The following is a 22,603-nucleotide window of genomic DNA, read 5'->3' on the forward strand; positions in this document are numbered from 1 at the left end:
TGCATCTATTACATATATAAGCAAGATTTCTGTCATTTCTATTTGCCATTTGCAGTTTTCTGTGCATATTTACATGTTTAACATTTGTCATTGAATTCAGAGACGAATGCGTTTTTGGTATATGGTCAAAAAATGAAGACTTTTATGATAGAGTGCTTTGGACCTGAAATTTTGAAAATTCATCAATTCAAAAATCTTTGGGCAGTGATATATCTTTAGTGGCCACTTTCTAAAAATTTTAAATCTTTACCTTTTTGTGCTGTAGCAATAAATCTCAGTAAACTTCCTTTTGATATTCTGTATATGTTAAAATTTATTGCCTTTTTCTCCATATTTATAGGCTTCTTGTGGTCATTAAAAATAAGTTCTTAAACTAAATTCGTGAATCGTTTGTTTTGTACTCTACAAGACATGTTTTAAAGTTAAGAATTGAAAAACTTTGTGGCAAACTAGAAGTTAGGCAGAGTGCTAAAATGTCCTTTGTATTACATTATTTCCTGTAGATAATCTGGAATATCTTTTATCTTTCTGTTATTTCAGGGTTATTTAAAAACTTACTTTTTCATTTTCCGCATGTGTTTTTTGAAAACCACTTTATTGAAGTATACCTGACATTTAAAATCTGTGCATATTTGATGTATGCAATTTGTGAAATTTTTCCAAAAGTATACACCAATATATATTAGATTGTCCAGTTTTTACCCAAAGGTCATAGCATGGTCTTATCAACAGGTCCCTTATCTTTGCATCTTGATGAGCAAAAAGTGGGAAACCATGGATAGAGACAACTCCATTTTTAAGTTTTTGAGGAAACTCCATACTGTTTTCCATAGCACTGCATAGTCTGCATTCCCAACAGCATTGCACAAGGGTTCTCTTTCTTTTACATTGTCACCAACACTTGTTTGGTGATTTATTGATGGTGGCCATTCTGACAGGTGAGGTGACATCTCATCATTATGGCTTGAATTTGTGTCTCCCTGATGATTAGTGACACTGAATATTCCTTCAAATATCTTTTGGCCATCTCTATGTCCTCTTTTGGAGAAGTGTCTTTTCAGGTCCTTCGATTATGTCTTAATTGGGTTGACTTTCTGGTGCTGAGTTGTGTAAGTTTTCCATACTCCTAGAAATTAACCCCTTGTGAGATGTATCATTGGTAAATATGTTATTCCATACAATGGGTACCCTTTTCATTTTGTTCATGGTTTCTTTTGCTGTACAGAAGCAATTATTTAAACAATGTGCATCAGTATTTTTAGAACTGACTTTAATCTTTTTTATTTTACTAATTCAAAAGAGTCAGCTAAGTGTCTATCAGTAGATGAGTGGATAAAATAACTATGGCAATTTACACTATGGAATACTACTTGTCCATAAAAAAAGAAAATCTTACCTTTGCTACTGCATGGATGGACCACCAGAACATTATGCTAAGTGAAAGAAGCCAGTCAGAGAAAGACAAATGCCATATGATTTCACTCAACAGAACTAACAAGCAAAATAGACACAGATTCATGGAGAGGAAGTTGACCACTCTTTTGGATGTGGGGGTTGAAGGCATTGAGCCAAAAACACAAAGGACCCGCGGACAAGAACAACAGTGTGCTGACTACCTGGGAGGGGGTGGGTAGAATGGAAGAGTGTATAAAGAGGATAAACAGTAATGGAAAAAAATAAGAAATAATGACATTTAAAAAGTGGATCTTTAGCTACACCAAAAATTATCTTCTGAATTTCTAGAGTATTAACAGACTTTCCTATAAAAGTTCCATTTAACAGATGTTTTAAAAATCCTCACCAAAGTGAATGTTTATTGATTTTAGAAAGAGAGGAAAGGAAAGAAAGAACAAGACAGAGAAACATCAATGTGATATTGAAACATTGAATGGTTGCCTCTTATATATGCCCCTACTAGAGATCAAATATGCAACCAATTTGTCTACCCTCACAAGGAATTGAACCCAAAACATTTGTTATATGGAATGACACTGCAAACAACTGAGATGCCCCTCCAGGGCAATCAGAGGCACTTTTATATCTGTAAGAGGAATGATTTCATTTTCATGAAGTGATCCAATATGCACAAGAATATTCTAACCTTATTTTCAGTGTATATCTCTTTATCTATCTATTTATATATCTATCTATCTATTATCTATCTATCTATCTATCATCCATCTATTTATAGAGGGCAAAGGAGTGAGAAAGAGGAGAGGAACATCAGTGTGTGATTGCCTCTTGTACACCCCCACCTGGGAACCTGGCCTGCAACTCATGTGCCCAAAACTGGCAATTGAACCAGCAACTGTGTGGTTCGCAGGCCAGCACTCAATCCCCTGAGCCACACCAACCAGGGCTCAGTATATATATGTTTTCAAATTATTCCTTTGTTTCTACATGTTGGAAAAATACTTCCCAACATAAAACTGTAGCTTTCTTTTCATATATTTTAAATTCATGTACAAGAAAACAGTTGATTATATATAAAAACTTTATAACCCACCCACCTCTGCAGCCCTAGTAGTGTGAAGAGGAGGCAAGAATGACCCCTGGACCCACCAAAGCCCACCATCTGCTGATTCCATATTTCCAGCCTGAATGTTCCACAGCCCTCACCATCTTGCCTAAGAGAAAGGCTGAGGGGCATTTTCAAGGAGATAAAGCCAAGGAGAAGGATGAACCACAGAGAAGATCCACCAGGTTATTGGCGAAACCTGTTCCTCCAAAGCCAGAGCCCAAGCCTAAAAAGGCCCCTGCAAAGAAGGGAGAGAACATACCAATAGAGAAAATGGGGAAAGCCGTGCTGGCAAGGATGGGAATAACCCTGCCGAGAATGGAGATGCCAAAACAGACCAGGCACAGAAAGCTGAAGGTGGTGGAGAGGCCAAGTGAAGTGCGTGCATGTTTGATAACTTTGTATTTTTGGTAACTGTACAGTTTGAAATACTGTTTGTTACCAAGTTGTATAAAAATGCACAATTTTGTCTTACTTTTTTAAGCTATATTATTAGCACTCAACACAATTTTTGTTTCTGAATGAAGAACATGTGATATTAATAATAGGAAGTCTGCAGAACTGGACTGACATAGGGAAAATTCCTGCCTTTCCTGTCTAGTTTTGAGAGACTTCCTCTTGGTTCCTGGGAGGAGGGATCCCTTGATATTGACACACATTATCCATCTTGGCACAGACACCTTGTGATATGGTAAAAGTAAATTCATTTTTATGTCCTTTTCTCCCTCTCCACTTTAAGCATGTACTTGATTCCCTAAATCCCAAAGACCTGTTGGGACCATAACCCCCAAAACTTGGTTACCAGTATGTTTATCAATCTGGACTTTCCAGTGTCACCATGGAGATGGTGTCCCTCAAAAGAGCAGCAGCTCCCTTTTTACATTGTGGACCTACAGACTGATAATTCTGCCATTTCCATTGCATTTTCTGGAAGTCAGGGTCAGTAGGTGAAGCTGTTAAACAACATGCTAATGTGAAATGTCAACCCCCACTCGAAACTCTCCCACTTCAGAGCAGCAGATGAAGACTCCACTGGGGTTTGGGGTGGCTTTCTGATTTTGGCAGTCCAGTGACGAGGGGAGTTTGAAAATTGTTGTATACTATCAACAATTGTCTGCCCATGTCCTGCCTGAAATACCATGATTGTTTATGAAAAGTATCTTTAGCCCTGGCTGGCGTAGCTCAGTGGAGTGAGCACAGGCTGGGAACCAAAGTGTCGCAGGTTCAATTCACAGTTAGGGTACATGCCTGGGTTGCAGGCCATGACCCCCAGCAACCGCACATTAATGCTTCTCTCCCTCCATCTTTCTCCCTTCCTTCCCTCTCTAAATAAATACATATATAAATAAATCATTTAAAACAAAAAGTATCTTTAGTAAAGCTAGATACAGTTTGAATAAAAACAAACCACTTGATTATATACAGAGGACAGTACAACAGATAAGTCATAGAAATACTGCTGTGTAGAAGAGTGGGGTGATTGCGAAACCAAAATGGGGAGCCAACACCATATTTTCCTTGTGATGCTTTAAAACACTTGTCACCTGATGACCCCTTAGAGAGAAGCTTGTGATGTGTCACAAGTCCATGCACAAGACAAGACATTGTGGGTTTATCAAAGGCTGATGTAACATTGGCCATAATGTGTCATTGGAATCTTGGTCACAAAATAGGTGCTGGAGGCTAACCATACAGTGTAGTAGTAATTACGCAAAACTGTAAATTCATACATATGCATTAATAAAGAAAAAAGTAATTGGGGGGATTTGCTCAAAATGTTCCAACATTTTACACCTGTTCTCATTTTCTTCTTTGAATTTTGTTGCATTCTAATTATTATCTAATGAACAGTGATAGTGTCATAGTATCACACATGTGAACATAAAAATGTTTCATTGTGAAAAATGAATTATTCTATCCCTGATGGTTTCAGTGACAGAGCAATTGCAGATGTCTCTACAAATGGCTTCTCCACCAACCCAGTTAAAAACTTAAAGGATCACAAAAGAGGTTGAAATCAGGCACTTCTTCGGGTGCCATCTACGAAAAAGGCAACTATTTCCTCAAAACATGACATAGTTGCATTAAGTCCCTGAGCTTTTGTCCTTGTAAACATGCGAGAAAAGCTACCTTGGAGACTGGTCTCCAGGGAAGAGCAATATTGCCTTGTCCTCAATCCTCAGGTATTATGAGGTGCCCTGGAAGACAGACCAGACATACTCTGCTCCTCTTGTGCTCACAATAGCTGCCTGAATTCCCTTTCAGGCACAACTTCCTGCAGATTTTCTGTGTGACCAGGGCCTTCACAAAATTCAAAGTGGAGTTTTTCTCTTTTTCAACTCAGAATAAAGCAAGATGAGTGGCCAAAAATTTATAAATAATTTAACTCAAAGGAAAGGGTGTATTATAGAAATTTTTGACTCGAATGGTTTTCATGTTTTATTTGTGAGAAAAGGTTGACAAATTTCTTGCCTGATAGTATTGGAAGAAGTTTTTTTTTTCTCCCCTGACTTTGGCTCTTGGTAAGTATTGCTCTCAAAATTTAAGAGTTTTAGTTAGGATGAAATAGAAAGAAGCCAATTTACAAAATTTGTACATAAACAAATCACCCTAAGAAATGTCAGGCTTTGTGAAACCAGAACTATGGAGTTGATGGAAATGTGGTCTACAAGAAATATAGATGTTTTTGAAACATGTTTTTTTGAAATAAGTCTGATTTCAAATGCTCAGCATAGAAAAACATATCTTCTAGAAATTAATACTACTATGTGGTCTATAAATCTGGTTCTGTAATGTGAAAATTACTTTCAGTTACTACCTAATGCTCCTCAAGACAAAAGATAGCAAAATCATGCATTAAAATTGTTTTTATAATTTTTATTATATAATATATCAAGAATTTTTTCATTAGGTGTTTTCAATTACAACTAGAAATATGGTATAATGAGCCTGTTCTCTGAAATCACTTTATCTTGTTTGAATGGCAGAGCCACCATTTAATAGCCCTGACTCTGACTATGTTACTTAAATTGTCTGTGTCCTTGAACTCATTTTTGAAATGAGCGGATAAGATAGCACCCATGGTATAATGTTCTCATATGGAAGAAATACGTTAATAAAGAAAAACATTTAGAAAATGTCAGGCTTATCATAATTAAACAAAATGATAGTTTTTATTATATCATGCGCAAGGGTCAATGTATGCTCACTTCCATACTTCGCAGTCAAATGTAATTTCTCATCATATTCTGCAGTCCATTAATTATTATTAATTTTTAGAAATATTAAGCTAATTAAATAAACTTTTATGAACTCATTCCTACCAGGTATCCCCTTTACTTCTCCACAGTATTAACCAGTGGACAGAATGGACAGAAGGAATAACACACATGTGTCTGACTTCATCCTTATGGGGCTGACAGAATCTGAAGAGATCCAGTTGGTCCTCTTTATCATATTCCTCATCATATACCTGGTCAGTGTGCTGGGAAACACAGGGATGATATTGATCATCCACCTGGATCTCCAGCTTCACTCCCCCATGTATTTTTTTCTCAGGCACCTGTCGTTTCTTGACATTAGTTACTCAACAGTCATCACACCTAAAACCTTACAGAACTTACTGACCTCCACGAAGCACATTTCCTACATAAGCTGCTTCACCCAAATGTACTTTTTTGTCTTCTTGGGTGCTGCTGAATGTTTTATTCTCTCCTCAATGGCCTATGATCGCTATGTAGCTATCTGCAATCCTCTGCACTACCCTATAGTTATGTCCAAAAGATTCTGCTGCTCCCTCATCTTTGGGTCCTATTTCATTGGCTTTACAAACTCTATGATCAATGTGCTTTTCATGAGCAGACTGGATTTCTGTGACTCCAATGTAATCCATCACTTTTTCTGTGACACTTCCCCAATCCTAGACCTCTCCTGCACTGACACACATGGTGTGGAAATCATGATATTCATTTTTGCTGGCTCTACTCTAATGATTTCTCTTATCACAATATCTGTGTCTTACCTGTCCATTCTGGCTACTGTACTGAAAATTACTTCCACTTCAGGAAAGCGAAAAGCCTTCTCTACGTGTGCCTCCCATCTCCTGGGAGTCACCATCTTTTATGGTACTATGATTTCTACATATTTAAAACCACGCAAGTCCTATACCTTGGGCAAAGATCAAGTGGCTTCTGTGTTTTATACGATTGTGATTCCCATGCTGAATCCACTCATTTACAGCCTTAGGAATAAAGAAGTGAAAAATGCTCTCATCAGACTCACGAAGAAGAGACAGGACTTCAGGCAATTAAAGTAACATCATTTCTAAACAGTTAACTTTTCTCTCCTTTCCTGTGGAGTATTTTCTTGTTATCTCCAAAAAGCAATGAAGTCCTTTCATTTGTTTGTATTTCTGTTGTACCATTCCTTACTTAAACAAATATAATATTGGACATCTCCAAAAATATGTCCTTTGAAATTCATATTATAATTACAAGCCATAAAATATGTGTTAAAAACATAGTCCATTCTTTTGAAGGGGAACTTGTCCACCAAATGAGAAAATATGAATGTCCTATTTGAAAATACAGCACAGAAACTACCATGCATTCTCCAATGACAGACAATTTTGTTATGAAACAGAGCTCAGTGTTGGCACACTGGTAATAGTTTCAGAAATCATGTCATGTATTATATAGAGAAGAAAAGTAGCAGAGTAATTAGGAGCACTGTCTTTGGAGCCAAATATTTGAAGATTTATATTCTATATCTACTCCTCTTTCAGGTGTGTAAGACTTAGTAAATCACTGACTTCAATGTTTCCATTTCCACAACTACACAAGATAATTAATATATCCAGGTCCATACAGTTATAATAAATATTGAATCATTTAAGGCAGTACTAACAAATGCTGACCATTATCATTAGAATACTTCTATTCCTGCAGTATTTTTAATACACAATGGCTTTCCCTTAAAGATTATTCACTTGTGTTTTATAAATTACTTTTAGTTAATTTAATTGATGAGCACACAAACAACTAAGGGAAAACTCAGAACAACTACAAAGACACATGGACCAAACCAAGTAGAAATGGGATCACGGAAGGGAATTTGGGATGTCTGGGCTGGGGCAGAGTGGGAGAGTAGTGTGGGGAAAATGGAGACAATTGTACTTGAACAACAATTAAAAATAGCATTTTACAATTTTGGAATTAGATCAGTATATGTTAACATTGAAGAAGATTTGGATAACTTTGAAAAAATAAGGAAATGGAAATACCTTAGCAATTGTTAACAGTTTGGTATGTGTTCTTCTACACCACTGGTTATGAAAGTAGGTATGTGCATCTATTACATATATAAGCAAGATTTCTGTCATTTCTATTTACCTTTTGCAGTTTTCTCTGCATATTTACATGTTTAACATTTGTCATTCAATTCAGAGATGAATGTGTGTTGGGTATATGGTCAAAAAATCAAGACTTTTATGAAAGAAAGCTTTGGTCCTGAAATTTTGTAAATTCATCAATTTAAAAATCTTTGTGCAGTGATATATCTTTAGTGGCCACTTGCTAAAAATTTTAAATCTTTACCTTTTTGTGCTGTAGCAATAAATCTCAGTAAACTTCCTTTTGATATTCTGTGTATGTTAAAATTTATTGCCTTTTTCTCAATATTTTTGGTTTCTTGTGGTCATTAAAAATAAGTTCTTAAACTAAATTTGTGACTCATTTGTTTTGTATTCTACAAGACATGTTTCAAATTTAAGAATTGAAAAATTTTGTGACAGACTAGAACTTAGGTAGAATGCTAAAATGTCCTTCATATTCCATTTTTTCCTGTGTGTAATCTGGAATTTTTTTTTATCTTTCTGTCATTTCAGGGTTATTTAAAAACAAAGTATTTAATTTTCCACATATGTGTTTTTGAAAACGACTTTATTGAAGTATACTTGACATTTAAAAACTGTACATACTTGATGAATGCAATTTGTGAAATTTTTCCAAAAGTTTACACCAATATATATTAGATTGTCAATTTTTTACCCAAAAGATCATAGCATGATCTTATCAACAGGGCCCTTGTCTTTGCATCTTAATGAGCAAAAAGTAGGAAACCATGGGTCAAAGACAATTCCAATTTTAAATTTTTGAGGAAACTCCATACTGTCTTCCATAGCACTGCATAGTCTCCATTCCCACCAACACTGCACAAGGGTTCTCTTTCTTTTACATTGTCACCAACACTTGTTTGGTGATTTATTGATGGTGGCCATTCTGACAGGTGAGGTGACATCTCATCATTATGGTTCAAATTTGTATCTCTCTGATGATTAGTGACACTGAATACTCCTTCAAATATCTTTTGGCCATCTGTATGTCCTCTTTTGGAGAAGTGTCTATTCAGGTCCTTCAATTATGTCTTAATTGGGTTGACTTTCTAGTGCTGAGGTGTGTAAGTTTTCCATACTCCTAGAGATTAACCCCTTGTGAGATGTATCATTGGTAAATATGTTATTCCATACAATGGGTACCCTTTTCATTTTGTTCATGGTTTCTTTTGCTGTACAGAAGCAATTATTTAAATAATGTGCATCAGTATTTTTAGAACTGACTTTAATCTTTTTTATTTTACTAATTCAAAAGAGTCAGCTAAGTGTCTATCAGTAGAGGAATGGATAAAATACCTAATGCAATTTACGGTATGGAATACTACTTGTCCATAAAAAAAGAAAATCTTACCTTTGCTACAGCATGGATGGACCTGGAGAACATTATGCTAAGTGAAAGAAGCCAGTCAGAGAAAGACAAATGCCATATGATTTCACTCAACTGAACTAACAAGCATAATAGACACAATTTCATAGTGAGGAAGTTGACCACTCTTTTGGATGTGGGGGTTGTAGGCATTGAGTCAAAAACGCGAAGGACCCGTGGACAAGAACAACATTGTGGTGACTACCTGGGAGGCGGTGGGTAGAATGGAAGAGGGTATAAGGAGGATAAATAGTAATGGAAAAAAACAATAAATAATGACATTTAAAAAGTGGATCTTTAACCACACCAAAAATTATCTTCTCAATTTCTAGAGTATTAACAGACTTTCCTATAAAAGTTCCTTTTAACAGATGTTTTAAAAATCCTCACCAAAGTGAATGTTTATTGATTTTAGAAAGAGAGGAAAGGAAAGACAGAACAAGACAGAGAAACATCAATGTGAGCATAGAAACATCGAATTAGTTGCCTCTTATACGTGCCCCTACTAGAGATCAAATGTGCAACCAATTTGTCTACCCTCACAAGGAATTGAATCGAAACATTTTGTTATATGGAATGACACTCCAAACAACTGAGATGCCCCTCCAGGGCAATCAGAGGCACTTTTATATCTGCAAAAAGAATGATTTCATATGCATGAAGTGATCCAATATTCACAAGAATTTGTTAAACTTATTTTCAGTGTATATCTCTTTATCTATCTATCTATCATCTATCTAACTATCTATCTTTCTATCATCTGTCTATCTATCCTTCTATCTATTGAGGGCAAGGGAGGGAGAAAGAGAAGGAAGGAAACATCAGTGTGTGATGGCCTCTTGCACAGCCTCACCTGGGAACCTGACCTGCAACTCATGTGCCCTAAACTAGAAATTGAACCAGCAACTGTTTGGTTCGCAGGCCAGCACTCAATCCCCTGAGCCACAACAGCCAGGGCTCAGTATATATGTTTTCAAATTATTCCTTTGTTTCTACATCTTGAAAAAATAATTCCCAACATAAAATGATAGCTTTATTTCCATATATTTTAAATTCATGTACAAGAAAACATTTGATTATATATAAAAACTTTATAACCCACCCACCTCTGCAGCCCTAGTAGTGTGAAGAGGAGGCAAGAATGACCCCTGGACTCCACCAAAGCCCACCCATCTGCTGCATTCCCCGACTTCCAGCCTGAATGTTCCCACTAGCCCATCACCATCTTGCCTCAAGAGAAAGGCTGAGGGGCATTTTCAAAGGAGATAAAGCCAAGGTGAAGGATGAACCACAGAGAAGATCCACCAGGTTATTGGCCAAACCTATTCCTCCAAAGCCAGAGCCCAAGCCTAAAAAGGCCCCCTGCCAAGAAGGGAGAGAAGATACCCACAGAGAAAAAGGGGAAAGACTGATGCTGGCAAGGATGGGAATAACCCTGCAGAGAATGGAGATGCCAAAACAGACCAGGCACAGAAAGCTGAAGGTGGTGGAGAGGCCCAAGTGAAGTGTGTGCATGTTTGATAACTTTGTATTTCTGGTAACTGTACAGTTTGAAATACTGTTTGTTACCAAGTTTTGATTTAAATGCAGGATTTTGTCTTACCTTTTTTAAGCTATATTGTTAACACCCAGAACACTTCATTATTGTTTCTGAAAGAAGGACATGTAATATTAATAATAGGAAGTCTGCAGAACTGGACTGACATTGGGGAAAAAAAAACGCTTTTCCTATCTAGTTTTGAGAGACTTCCTCTTGGTTCCTGGCAGGAGGGACTCCTTGATGTTGGCACACATTAGCCATCTTGGCAAAGACACCTTGTGGTAAGGTAAAAGTGAATTCATTTTATGTCCTTTTCTCCCTCTCCACCTTAAGCATGGACTTAATTCCCTAAAGCCCAAAGACCTGTTGGCACCATAACCCCCAAAACTTGGTTACCAGTATGTTTATCAATCTGGACTTTCCAGTGTCACCATGGAGATGGCATCCCTCAAAAGAGCAGCAGCTCCCTTTTTACATTGTGGACCTACATACTGATAATTCTGCCATTTTCATTGCATTTCCTGGGAAGTCAGAGTCAGTAGGTGAAAAGCTGTTAAACAACATGCTAATGTGAAATGTCAACCCCTCACTCTAAAACTCTCCCATTCAGAGCAGCAGATGAAGACTCCATTGGGTTTTGTAGTGGCTTTCTGATTTCAGCAGTCCACTGAAGAGGGGAGTTTGAAAATTGTTGTATACTATCAACAATTGTCTGCCCATGTCCTGCCTGAAATACCATGATTGTTTATGAAAAGTATCTTTAGCCCTGGCTGGCGTAGCTCAGTGGAGTGAGCATAGCCTGTGAACCAAAGTGTTGCAGGCTCAATTCCCAGTTAGGGTACATGCCTGGGTTGCAGGCCATGACCCCCAGCAACCGCACATTAATGCTTCTCTCCCTCCATCTTTCTCCCTTCCTTCCCTCTCTAAAATAAATAAATATATAAATAAACCATTTAAAACAAAAAGTATCTTTAATAAACCTAGATACAGTTTGAATAAAACCAAAACACTTGATTATATACAGAGGACAGTACGACAGTTAAGTTGTAGAAGTACTGCTGTGTAGAAGAGTGGGGTGATTGACAAACCAAAATGGGGAGCCAGACACCACATTTTCCTTGTGATGCTTTAAAACACTTGTCACCTGATGACCCCATTAGAGAGAAGCTGGTGATGTGTCACAAGTCCATGCACAAAACAAGACATTGTGGGTTTATCAAAGGCTGATGTAACATTGGTCATAATGTGTCATTGGAATCCTGGTCACAAAATGGGTGCTGGAGGCTAAACATACAGTGTAGTAGTAATTATGCAAAACTGTAGATTCATACATATGCATTAATAAAGGAAAAAATAATTGGGGGGAATTGCTCAAAATGTCCCAACATTTCACACCTGTTCTCATTTTGTTCTTTGAATTTTGTTGCATTCTAATTATTATCTAATGAACAGTGATAGTGTGATAGTATCACACATGTGAACATAAAAAATGTTTCATTGTGAAAAATGAATTATTCTATCCCTGATGGTTTCAGTGACAGAGCAATTGCAGATGTCTCTATCAATGGCTTCTCCACCAACCCAGTTAAAAACTTAAAGGATCACAAAAGAGGTTGAAACCAGGCTCTTCACTGTGTGCCATCTAAGGAAAAAGGCAACTATTTCCTCAAAACATGACATAGTTGCATTTAGTCCCTGAGCTTTTGTCCTTGGAAACATGCCAGAAAAGCTTCCCTTAGAGACTGGTCTCCCAGGGAAGAGCAATGTTGCCTTGTCCTCAATCCTCAGGTATTATGAGATGCCCTGGAAGACAGACCAGACATACTCTGCTCCAATTGTGCTCACAATAGCTGCCTGAATTCCCTTTCAGACACAACTTCCTGCAGATTTTCTGTGTGACCAGTGCCTTCACAAAATTCTAAGTGGAGTGTTTCTCTTTTTCAACTCAGAATAAAGCAAGATGAGTGGCCAAAAATTTATAAATAATTTAACTCAAAGGAAAGGGTGTATTATAGAAATTTTTGACTCGAATAGTTTTCATGTTTTATTTGTGAGAAAAGGTTGACAAATTTCTTGCCTGATAAAATTGGAAGAAGTTTTTTTTTTCTCCCCTGACTTTGGCTCTTGGTAAGTATTGCTCTCAAAATTTAAGAGTTTTAGTTAGGATGAAATAGAAAGATGGCATTTTACAAAATTTATACATAAATATATCACTCAGACCTTACCCTAAGAAATGCCAGGCTTTGTGAAACCAGAACTATGGAGTTGATGGAATTATGGTCTACAAGCAATGTAGATGGTTTTTGAAACATAATTTTTTGAAACAAATCAGATTTCAAATGCTGAGCGTAGAAAAATACATCTTCTGCAAATTAATACTAATGTGTAAGATAGTAAAATCATGCATTAAAACTGTTTTTATAATTGTTTTATTATATAATATATCAAGAATTTTTTTCCTCAGGTGTTTTTCAGTTATAGCCAGATATATGGTTTAATGAGCCTGTTCTCTGAAGTCACTCTATCTTGGTAGGACAGCAAAGCCAACATTTAATAGCTCTGACGCTGAATAAGTTACTTAAACTGTCCATTCCCTTTAACCCATTTTTTAAAATGAGCCTATAAGATAGCACCCATGGTATAATGTTCTCATGTGGAGGAAATATGTTAATAAAGAAAAACATTTAGAAAAGTGGCAGGCTTACCATAATTAAACAAAATGATAGTTTTTATTATATCATGCCCAAGGGTCAATGTATGCTCACTTCCATACTTTGCAATCAAATGTAATTTCTCATCATATTCTGCAGTCCATTAATTATTATTAATTTTTAGAAATATTAAACTAATTTAAATAAACCTTTATGAACTCATTCCTGCCAGGTATCACCTTTATTTCTCCACAGTTTGAAGCAGTTGCACAGAATGGACAGAAGGAATAACACACATGTGTCTGACTTCATCCTTATGGGGCTGACAGAATCTGAAGAGATCCAGTTGGTCCTCTTTATCATATTTCTCATCATATACCTGGTCAGTGTCCTGGGAAACACAGGGATGATACTGATCATCCACCTGGATCTCCAGCTTCACTCCCCCATGTATTTTTTTCTCAGGCACCTGTCGTTTCTTGACATTAGTTACTCAACAGTCATCACACCTAAAACCTTACAGAACTTACTGACCTCCACGAAGCACATTTCCTACATAAGCTGCTTCACCCAAATGTACTTTTTTGTCTTCTTGGGTGTTGCTGAATGTTTTCTTCTCTCCTCAATGGCCTATGATCGCTATGTAGCTATCTGCAATCCTCTGCACTACCCTGTAGTTATGTCCAAAAGATTCTGCTGCTCCCTCATCTTTGGGTCCTATTTCATTGGCTTTACAAACTCTCTGATCAATGTGCTTTTCATGAGCAGACTGGATTTCTGTGACTCCAATGTAATCCATCACTTTTTCTGTGACACTTCCCCAATCCTAGACCTGTCCTGCACTGACACACGTGGTGTGGAAATCATGATATTCATTTGTGCTGGCTCTACTCTAATGGTTTCTCTTATCACAATATCTGTGTCTTACCTGTCCATTCTGGCGACTGTACTGAAAATTACTTCCCCTTCAGGAAAGCGAAAAGCCTTCTCTACATGTGCCTCCCATCTCCTGGGAGTCACCATCTTTTATGGCACTATGATTTTTACATATTTAAAACCACGCAAGTCCTATACCTTGGGCAAAGATCAAGTGGCTTCTGTGTTTTATACTATTGTGATTCCCATGCTGAATCCACTCATTTACAGCCTTAGGAATAAAGAAGTGAAAAATGCTCTCATCAGACTCATGCAGAAGAGACAGGACTTCAGGCAATTAAAGTAACATCATTTCTAAACAGTTAACTTTTCTCTCCTTTCCTGTGGAGTATTTTCTTGTTCTCTCCAAAAAGCAATGAAGTCCTTTCATTTGTTTGTATTTCTGTTGAACCATTCTTTACTTAAACAAATATAATATTGGACATTTCCAAAAATATGTCCTTTGAAATTCATATTATAATTACAAGCCATAAAATATGTGTTAAAAACATGGCCCATTGTTTTGAAGGGCAACTTATCCACCAAATGAGAAAATATGAATGTCCTATTTGAAAATACAGCACAGAAATTACCATGCATTCTCCAATGACAGACAATTTTGTTATGAAACAGAGCTCAGTGTTGGCACACTGGTAATAGTTTCAGAAATCATGTCATGTATTATATAGAGAAGAAAAGTAGCAGAGTAATTAGGAGCACTGTCTTTGGAGCCAAATATTTGAAGATTTATATTCTATATCTACTCCTCTTTCAGGTGTGTAAGACTTAGTAAATCACTGACTTCAATGTTTCCATTTCCACAACTACACAAGATAATTAATATATCCAGGTCCATACAGTTATAATAAATATTGAATCATTTAAGGCAGTACTAACAAATGCTGACCATTATCATTAGAATACTTCTATTCCTGCAATATTTTTAATACACAATGGCTTTACCTTAAAGATTATTCACTTGTGTTTTATAAATTACTTTTGGTTAATTTAATTGATGAGCACACAAACAACTAAGGGAAAACTCAGAACAACTACAAATACACATGGACCAAACCAAGTAGAAATGGGATCAGGGGAGGGAATTTGGGATGGCTGGGCTGGGGCAGAGTGGGAGAGTAGTGTGCGGAAAATGGAGACAATTGTACTTGAACAACAATAAAAAAAAGCATTTTACAATTTTGAAATTAGATCCATATATGTTAACATTGAAGAAGATTTGGATAACTTTGAAAAAATAAGGAAATGGAAATACCTTAGCAATTGTTAACAGTTTGGTATGTGTTCTTCTACACCACTGGTTATGAAAGTAGGTATGTGCATGTATTACATATATAAGCAAGATTTCTGTCATTTCTACTGACCTTTTGCAGTTTTCTGTACATATTTACATGTTTAACATTTGTCATTCAATTCAGAGATGAATGTGTGTTGGGTATATGGTCAAAAAAATCAAGACTTTTATGAAAGAAAGCTTTGGTCCTGAAATTTTGTAAATTCATCAATTTAAAAATCTTTGTGCAGTGATATATCTTTAGTGGCCACTTGCTAAAAATTTTAAATCTTTACCTTTTTGTGCTGTAGCAATAAATCTCAGTAAACTTCCTTTTGATATTCTGTGTATGTTAAAATTTATTGCCTTTTTCTCAATATTTATAGGCTTCTTGTGGTCATTAAAAATAAGTTCTTAAACTAAATTTGTGACTCATTTGTTTTGTATTCTACAAGACATGTTTCAAATTTAAGAATTGAAAAATTTTGTGACAGACTAGAACTTAGGTAGAATGCTAAAATGTCCTTTATATTCCATTTTTTCCTGTATGTAATCTGGAATTTTTTTTTATCTTTCTGTCATTTCAGGGTTATTTAAAAACATATTATTTAATTTTCCACATATGTGTTTTTGCAAACGACTTTATTGAAGTATACTTGACATTTAAAATCTGTACATACTTGATGTATGCAATTTGTGAAATTTTTCCAAAAGTATACACCAATATATATTAGATTGTCAATTTTTTACCCAAAAGGTCATAGCATGGTCTTATCAACAGGGCCCTTATCTTTGCATCTTGATGGGCAAAAAGTGGGATCACTGGGTCAAAGACAATTCCATTTTTAAATTTTTGAGGAAACTCCATACTGTTTTCCATAGCACTGCATAGTCTCCATTCCCACCAACACTGCACAAGGGTTCTCTTTCTTTTACATTGTCACCAACACTTGTTTGGTGATTTATTGATGGTGGCCATTCTGACAGGTGAGGTGACATCTCATCATTATGGTTTGAATTTGTATCTCTCTGATGATTAGTGACACTGAATATTCCTTCAAATATCTTTTGGCCATCTGTATGTCCTCTTTTGGAGAAGTGTGTATTCAGTCGTTCACTTATGTCTTAATTGGGTTGACTTTCTGGTGCTGAGTTGTGTAAGTTTTCCATACTCCTAGAGATTAACCCCTTGTGAGATGTATCATTGGTAAATATGTTATTCCATACAATGGGTACCCTTTTCATTTTGTTCATGGTTTCTTTTGCTGTACAGAAGCAGTTATTTAAATAATGTGCATCAGTATTTTTAGAACTGACTTTAATCTTTTTTATTTTACTAATTCAAAAGAGTGAGCTAAGTGTTTATCAGTAGAGGAATGGATAAAGTACCTAATGCAATTTACGGTATGGAATACTACTTGTCCATAAAAAAAGAAAATCTTACCTTTGCTACAGCATGGATGGACCTGTAGAACGTTATGCTAAGTGAAAGAAGCCAGTCAAAGAAAGACAAATACCATATGATTTCACTCAACTGAACTAACAAGCAAAATAGACACAGATTCATGGAGAGGAAGTCGACCACTCTTTTGGATGTGGGGGTTGTAGGCATTTAGCCAAAAACACGAAGGACCCGTGGACAAGAACAATATTGTGGTGACTACCTGGGAGGGGGTGGGTAGAATGGAAGAGGGTATAAGGAGGATAAATAGTAATGGAAAAAAACAATAAATAATAACACTTAAAAAGTAGATCTTTATCTACACCAAAAATTATCTTCTGAATTACTGGAGTATTAACAGACTTCCTTAAAAAAGTTCCTTTTAATAGATGTTTTAAAAATCCTCAACAAAGAGTACGTTTGTTGGTTTTGGAAAGAGAGGAAAGGAAAGACAGAACAAGACAGAGAAACATCAATGTAGCATAGAAACATCAGTTAGATGCCTCTTATATGTGTCCCTACTGGGGATCAAATGAGCAACCAATTTGTCTACCCTCACAAGGAATTGAATCCAAAACATTTTGTTATATGGAATTACACTCCAAAGAACTGAGATGCCCCTCCAGGGCAATCAGAGGCACTTTTATATCTGCAAGAAGAATGATTTCATTTTCATGAAGTGATCCAATATTCACAAAAATATTCTAAACTTATTTTCAGTGTATATCTCTTTGTCTATTTATATAGCTACCTATCTATTATCTATCTATCTATCATCTATCTATTTATAGAGGGCATGGGAGGGAGATAGAGGAGAGAAACATCAGTGTGTGATTGCCTCTTGTACACCCCCACCTGGGAACCTGGCCTGCAACTCATGTGCCCTAAACTGGGAATTGAACCAGCAACTGTGTGGTTCGCAGGCCAGCACTCAATCCCCTGAGCCACACCAGCCAGGGTACAGTATAGGGATGTTTTCAAATTATTCCTTTGTTTCTACATCATGGAAAAATACTTCCCAACATAAAACTGTAGCTTTCTTTTCATATATTTTAAATTCATGTACAAGAAAACAGTTGATTATATATAAAAACTTTATAACCCACCCACCTCTGCAGCCCTAGTAGTGTGAAGAGGAGGCAAGAATGACCCCTGGACTCACCAAAGCCCACCATCTGCTGATTCCCGACTTCCAGCCTGAATGTTCCACAGCCCTCACCATCTTGCCTAAGAGAAAGGCTGAGGGGCATTTTCAAGGAGATAAAGCCAAGGTGAAGGATGAACCACAGAGAAGATCCACCAGGTTATTGGCGAAACCTGTTCCTCCAAAGCAAGAGCCCAAGCCTAAAAAGGCCCCTGCAAAGAGGGAGAGAACATACCCACAGAGAAAATGGGGAAAGCCCGATGCTGGCAAGGATGGGAATAACCCTGCAGAGAATGAAGATGCCAAAACAGACCAGGCACAGAAAGCTGAAGGTGGTGGAGAGCCCAAGGGAAGTGTGTGCATGTTTGATAACTTTGTATTTCTGGTAACTGTACAGTTTGAAATACTGTTTGTTACCAAGTTTTATAAAAATGCAGAATTTTGTCTTACTTTTTTAAGCTATATTGTTAGCACTCAGAACACCATTATTGTTTCTGAATGAAGGGCATGTAATATTAATAATAGGAAGTCTGCAGAACTGGACTGACATAGGGAAAATTCCTGCCTTTCCTGTCTAGTTTTGAGAGACTTCCTCTTGGTTCCTGGGAGGAGGGATCCCTTGATATTGACACACATTATCTACCTTGGCACAGAAACCTTGTGGTATGGTAAATGGAAATTCATTTTTATGTCCTTTTCTCCCTCTCCACTTTAAGCATGTACTTGATTCCCTAAATCCCAAAGACCTGTTGGGACCATAACCCCCAAAACTTGGTTACCAGTATGTTTATCAATCTGGACTTTCCAGTGTCACCATGGAGATGGCGTCCCTCAAAAGAGCAGCAGCTCTCTTTTTACATTGTGGACCTACAGACTGATAATTCTGCCATTTTCATTGCATTTCCTGGAAGTCAGGGTCAGTAGGTGAAAAGCTGTTGAACAACATGCTAATGTGAAATGTCAACCCCCACTCGAAACTCTCCCACTTCAGAGCAGCAGATGAAGAGCCCACTGGGTTTTGTAGTGGCTTTCTGATTTTGGCAGTCCACTGCAGAGGGGAGTTTGAGAGTTATTGTATACTATCAACAATTGTCTGCCCATGTCCTGCCTGAAATACCATGATTGTTTATGAAAAGTATCTTTAGCCCTGGCTGGCGTAGCTCAGTGGAGTGAGCATAGCCTGTGAACCAAAGTGTTGCAGGCTCAATTCCCAGTTAGGGTACATGCCTGGGTTGCAGGCCATGACCCCCAGCAACCGCACATTAATGCTTCTCTCCCTCCATCTTTCTCCCTTCCTTCCCTCTCTAAAATAAATAAATATATAAATAAACCATTTAAAACAAAAAGTATCTTTAATAAACCTAGATACAGTTTGAATAAAACCAAAACACTTGATTATATGCAGAGGACAATACAACAGTTAAGTTGTAGAAGTACTGCTATGTAGAAGAGTGGGGTGATTGCCAAACCAAAATGGGGAGCCAACACCATATTTTCCTTGTGATGCTTTAAAACACTTGTCACCTGATGACCCATTAGAGAGAAGCTGGTGATGTGTCACAAGTACATGCACAAGACAAGACTTTGTGGGTTTATCAAAGGCTGATGTAACATTGGTCATAATGTGTCATTGGAATCTTGGTCAAAAACTATGTGCTGGAGGCTAAACATACAGTGTAGTAGTAATTATGCAAAACTGTAGATTCATACATGTGCATTAATAAAGGAAAAAATAATTGGGGGAAATTGCTCAAAATGTCCCAACATTTCACACCTGTTCTCATTTTGTTCTTTGAATTTTTTGCATTCAAATTATTATCTAATGACAGTGATAGTGTGATAGTATCACACATGTGAACATAAAAAATGTTTCATTGTGAAAAATGAATTATTCCATCCCTGATGGTTTCAGTGAATGAGCAACTGCAGATGTCTCTATCAATGGCTTCTCCACCAACCCAGTTAAAAACTTAAAGGATCACAAAAGAGGTTGAAACCAGGCTCTTCACTGTGTGCCATCTAAGGAAAAAGGCAACTATTTCCTCAAAACATGACATAGTTGCATTTAGTCCCTGAGCTTTTGTCCTTGGAAACATGCCAGAAAAGCTTCCTTAGAGACTGGTCTCCAGGGAAGAGCAATGTTGCCTTGTCCTCAATCCTCAGGTATTATGAGGTGCCCTGGAAGACAGACCAGACATACTCTGCTCCACTTGTGCTCATATTAGCTGCCTGAATTCCCTTTCAGACACAACTTCCTGCAGATTTTCTGTGTGACCAGCGCCTTCACAAAATTCTAAGTGGAGTGTTTCTCTTTTTCAACTCACAATAAAGCAAGATGAGTGGCCAAAAATTTATAAATAATTTAACTCAAAGGAAAGGGTATATTACAGAAAGTTTTGACTCGAATAGTTTTCATGTTTTATTTGTGAGAAAAGGTTGACATATTTCTTGCCTGATAAAATTGGAAGAAGGTTTTTTTTTTTTCTCCCCTGACTTTGGCTCTTGGTAAGTATTACTTTCAAAATTTAAGAGTTTTAGTTAGGATGAAAGAGAAAGATGGCATTTTACAAAATTTATACATAAACATATCACTCAGACCTTACCCTAAGAAATGTCAGGCTTTGTGAAACCAGAACTATGGAGTTGATGGAATTATGGTCTAAAAGCAATGTAGATGGTTTTGAAACATAATTTTTGAAACAAATCAGATTTCAAATGCTGAACGTAGAAAAATACATCTTCTGCAAATTAATACTAATGTGTAAGATAGTAAATCATGCATTAAAACTGTTTTTAAAATTGTTTATTATATAATATATCAAGAATTGTTTCCTCAGGTTTTTTCAGTTATAGCCAGATATATGGTTTAATGAGCCTGTTCTCTGAAGTCACTCTATCTTGGTAGGACAGCAAAGCCACCATTTAATAGCTCTGACGCTGAATAAGTTACTTAAATTGTCTATGCCCTTTAACCCATTTTTTAAAATGAGCCTATAAGATAGCACTCATGGTATAATGTTCTCATGTGGAGGGAATATGTTAATAAAGAAAAACATTTAGAACAGTGGCAGGCTTACCATAATTAAACAAAATGATAGTTTTTATTATATCATGCCCAAGGGTCAATGTATGCTCACTTCCATACTTTGCTATCAAATGTAATTTCTCATCATATTCTGCAATCCATTAATTACTATTAATTTTTAGAAATATTAAGCTAATTTAAATAAACCTTTATGAACTCATTCCTGCCAGGTATCACCTTTATTTCTCCACAGTTTGAAGCAGTTGCACAGAATGGACAGAAGGAATAACACACATGTGTCTGACTTCATCCTTATGGGGCTGACAGAATCTGAAGAGATCCAGTTGATCCTCTTTATCATATTTCTCATCATATACCTGGTCAGTGTGCTGGGAAACACAGGAATGATACTGATCATCCACCTGGATCTCAATCTTCACTCCCCCATGTATTTTTTTCTCAGGCACCTGTCGTTTCTTGACATTAGTTACTCAACAGTCATCACACCTAAAACCTTACAGAACTTACTGACCTCCACAAAGCACATTTCCTACATAAGCTGCTTCACCCAAATGTACTTTTTTGTCTTCTTGGGTGTTGCTGAATGTTTTCTTCTCTCCTCAATGGCCTATGATCGCTATGTAGCTATCTGCAATCCTCTGCACTACCCTGTAGTTATGTCCAAAAGATTCTGCTGCTCCCTCATCTTTGGGTCCTATTTCATTGGCTTTACAAACTCTCTGATCAATGTGCTTTTCATGAGCAGACTGGATTTCTGTGACTCCAATGTAATCCATCACTTTTTCTGTGACACTTCCCCAATCCTAGACCTGTCCTGCACTGACACACGTGGTGTGGAAATCATGATATTCATTTGTGCTGGCTCTGCTCTAATAGTTTCTCTTATCACAATATCTGTGTCTTACCTCTTCATTCTGGCTACTGTACTGAAAATTACTTCCACTTCAGGAAAGCGAAAAGCCTTCTCTACATGTTCCTCCCATCTTCTGGGTGTCACCATCTTTTATGGCACCACGATTTTTACATATTTAAAACCACGCAAATCCTATACCTTGGGCAAAGATCAAGTGGCTTCTGTGTTTTATACTATTGTGATTCCCATGCTGAATCCACTCATTTACAGCCTTAGGAATAAAGAAGTGAAAAATGCTCTCAAAAGACTCATGCAGAAGAGACAGGACTCCAGGCAATTAAAGTAACATCATTTCTAAATAGTTAACTTTTCTTTCCTGTGGAGTATTTTCTTGTTCTCTCCAAAAAGCAATGAAGTCTTTTCATTTGTTTGTATTTCTGTTGAAA

At 36.8% G+C, this 22,603-nt stretch overlaps 4 protein-coding genes and 1 pseudogene across 4 annotated transcripts; all 5 read left to right on the forward strand.

The window, feature by feature from the left end:
* Positions 1 to 2,545: 2,545 nt before the first annotated feature.
* LOC123831417 lies at positions 2,546 to 2,895 on the forward strand (annotated as a pseudogene).
* Positions 2,896 to 5,885: 2,990 nt separating this feature from the next.
* Positions 5,886 to 6,833, forward strand: LOC123831517 (olfactory receptor 8H1-like). The gene has a single exon (XM_045858399.1). The coding sequence runs from the start codon at positions 5,886 to 5,888 to the stop codon at positions 6,831 to 6,833; it is 948 nt and encodes a 315-aa protein (XP_045714355.1).
* A 6,908-nt stretch (positions 6,834 to 13,741) lies between these two features.
* LOC123831516 (olfactory receptor 8H1-like) lies at positions 13,742 to 14,689 on the forward strand. The gene has a single exon (XM_045858398.1). It carries the CDS (start codon positions 13,742 to 13,744, stop codon positions 14,687 to 14,689), a length of 948 nt encoding a protein of 315 aa, XP_045714354.1.
* A 3,570-nt stretch (positions 14,690 to 18,259) lies between these two features.
* Positions 18,260 to 18,760, forward strand: LOC123831418 (non-histone chromosomal protein HMG-17-like). Its single transcript, XM_045858299.1, has one exon. It carries the CDS (start codon positions 18,260 to 18,262, stop codon positions 18,758 to 18,760), a length of 501 nt encoding a protein of 166 aa, XP_045714255.1.
* A 2,795-nt stretch (positions 18,761 to 21,555) lies between these two features.
* Positions 21,556 to 22,503, forward strand: LOC123831522 (olfactory receptor 8H1-like). The gene has a single exon (XM_045858401.1). The coding sequence runs from the start codon at positions 21,556 to 21,558 to the stop codon at positions 22,501 to 22,503; it is 948 nt and encodes a 315-aa protein (XP_045714357.1).
* Positions 22,504 to 22,603: the final 100 nt, after the last annotated feature.

The sequence above is a fragment of the Phyllostomus hastatus genome, unplaced genomic scaffold, assembly GCF_019186645.2.
Source record: "Phyllostomus hastatus isolate PE091 unplaced genomic scaffold, TTU_PhHast_1.1 phas_scaffold_177, whole genome shotgun sequence".
Taxonomy (NCBI): Eukaryota; Metazoa; Chordata; class Mammalia; order Chiroptera; family Phyllostomidae; genus Phyllostomus; species Phyllostomus hastatus.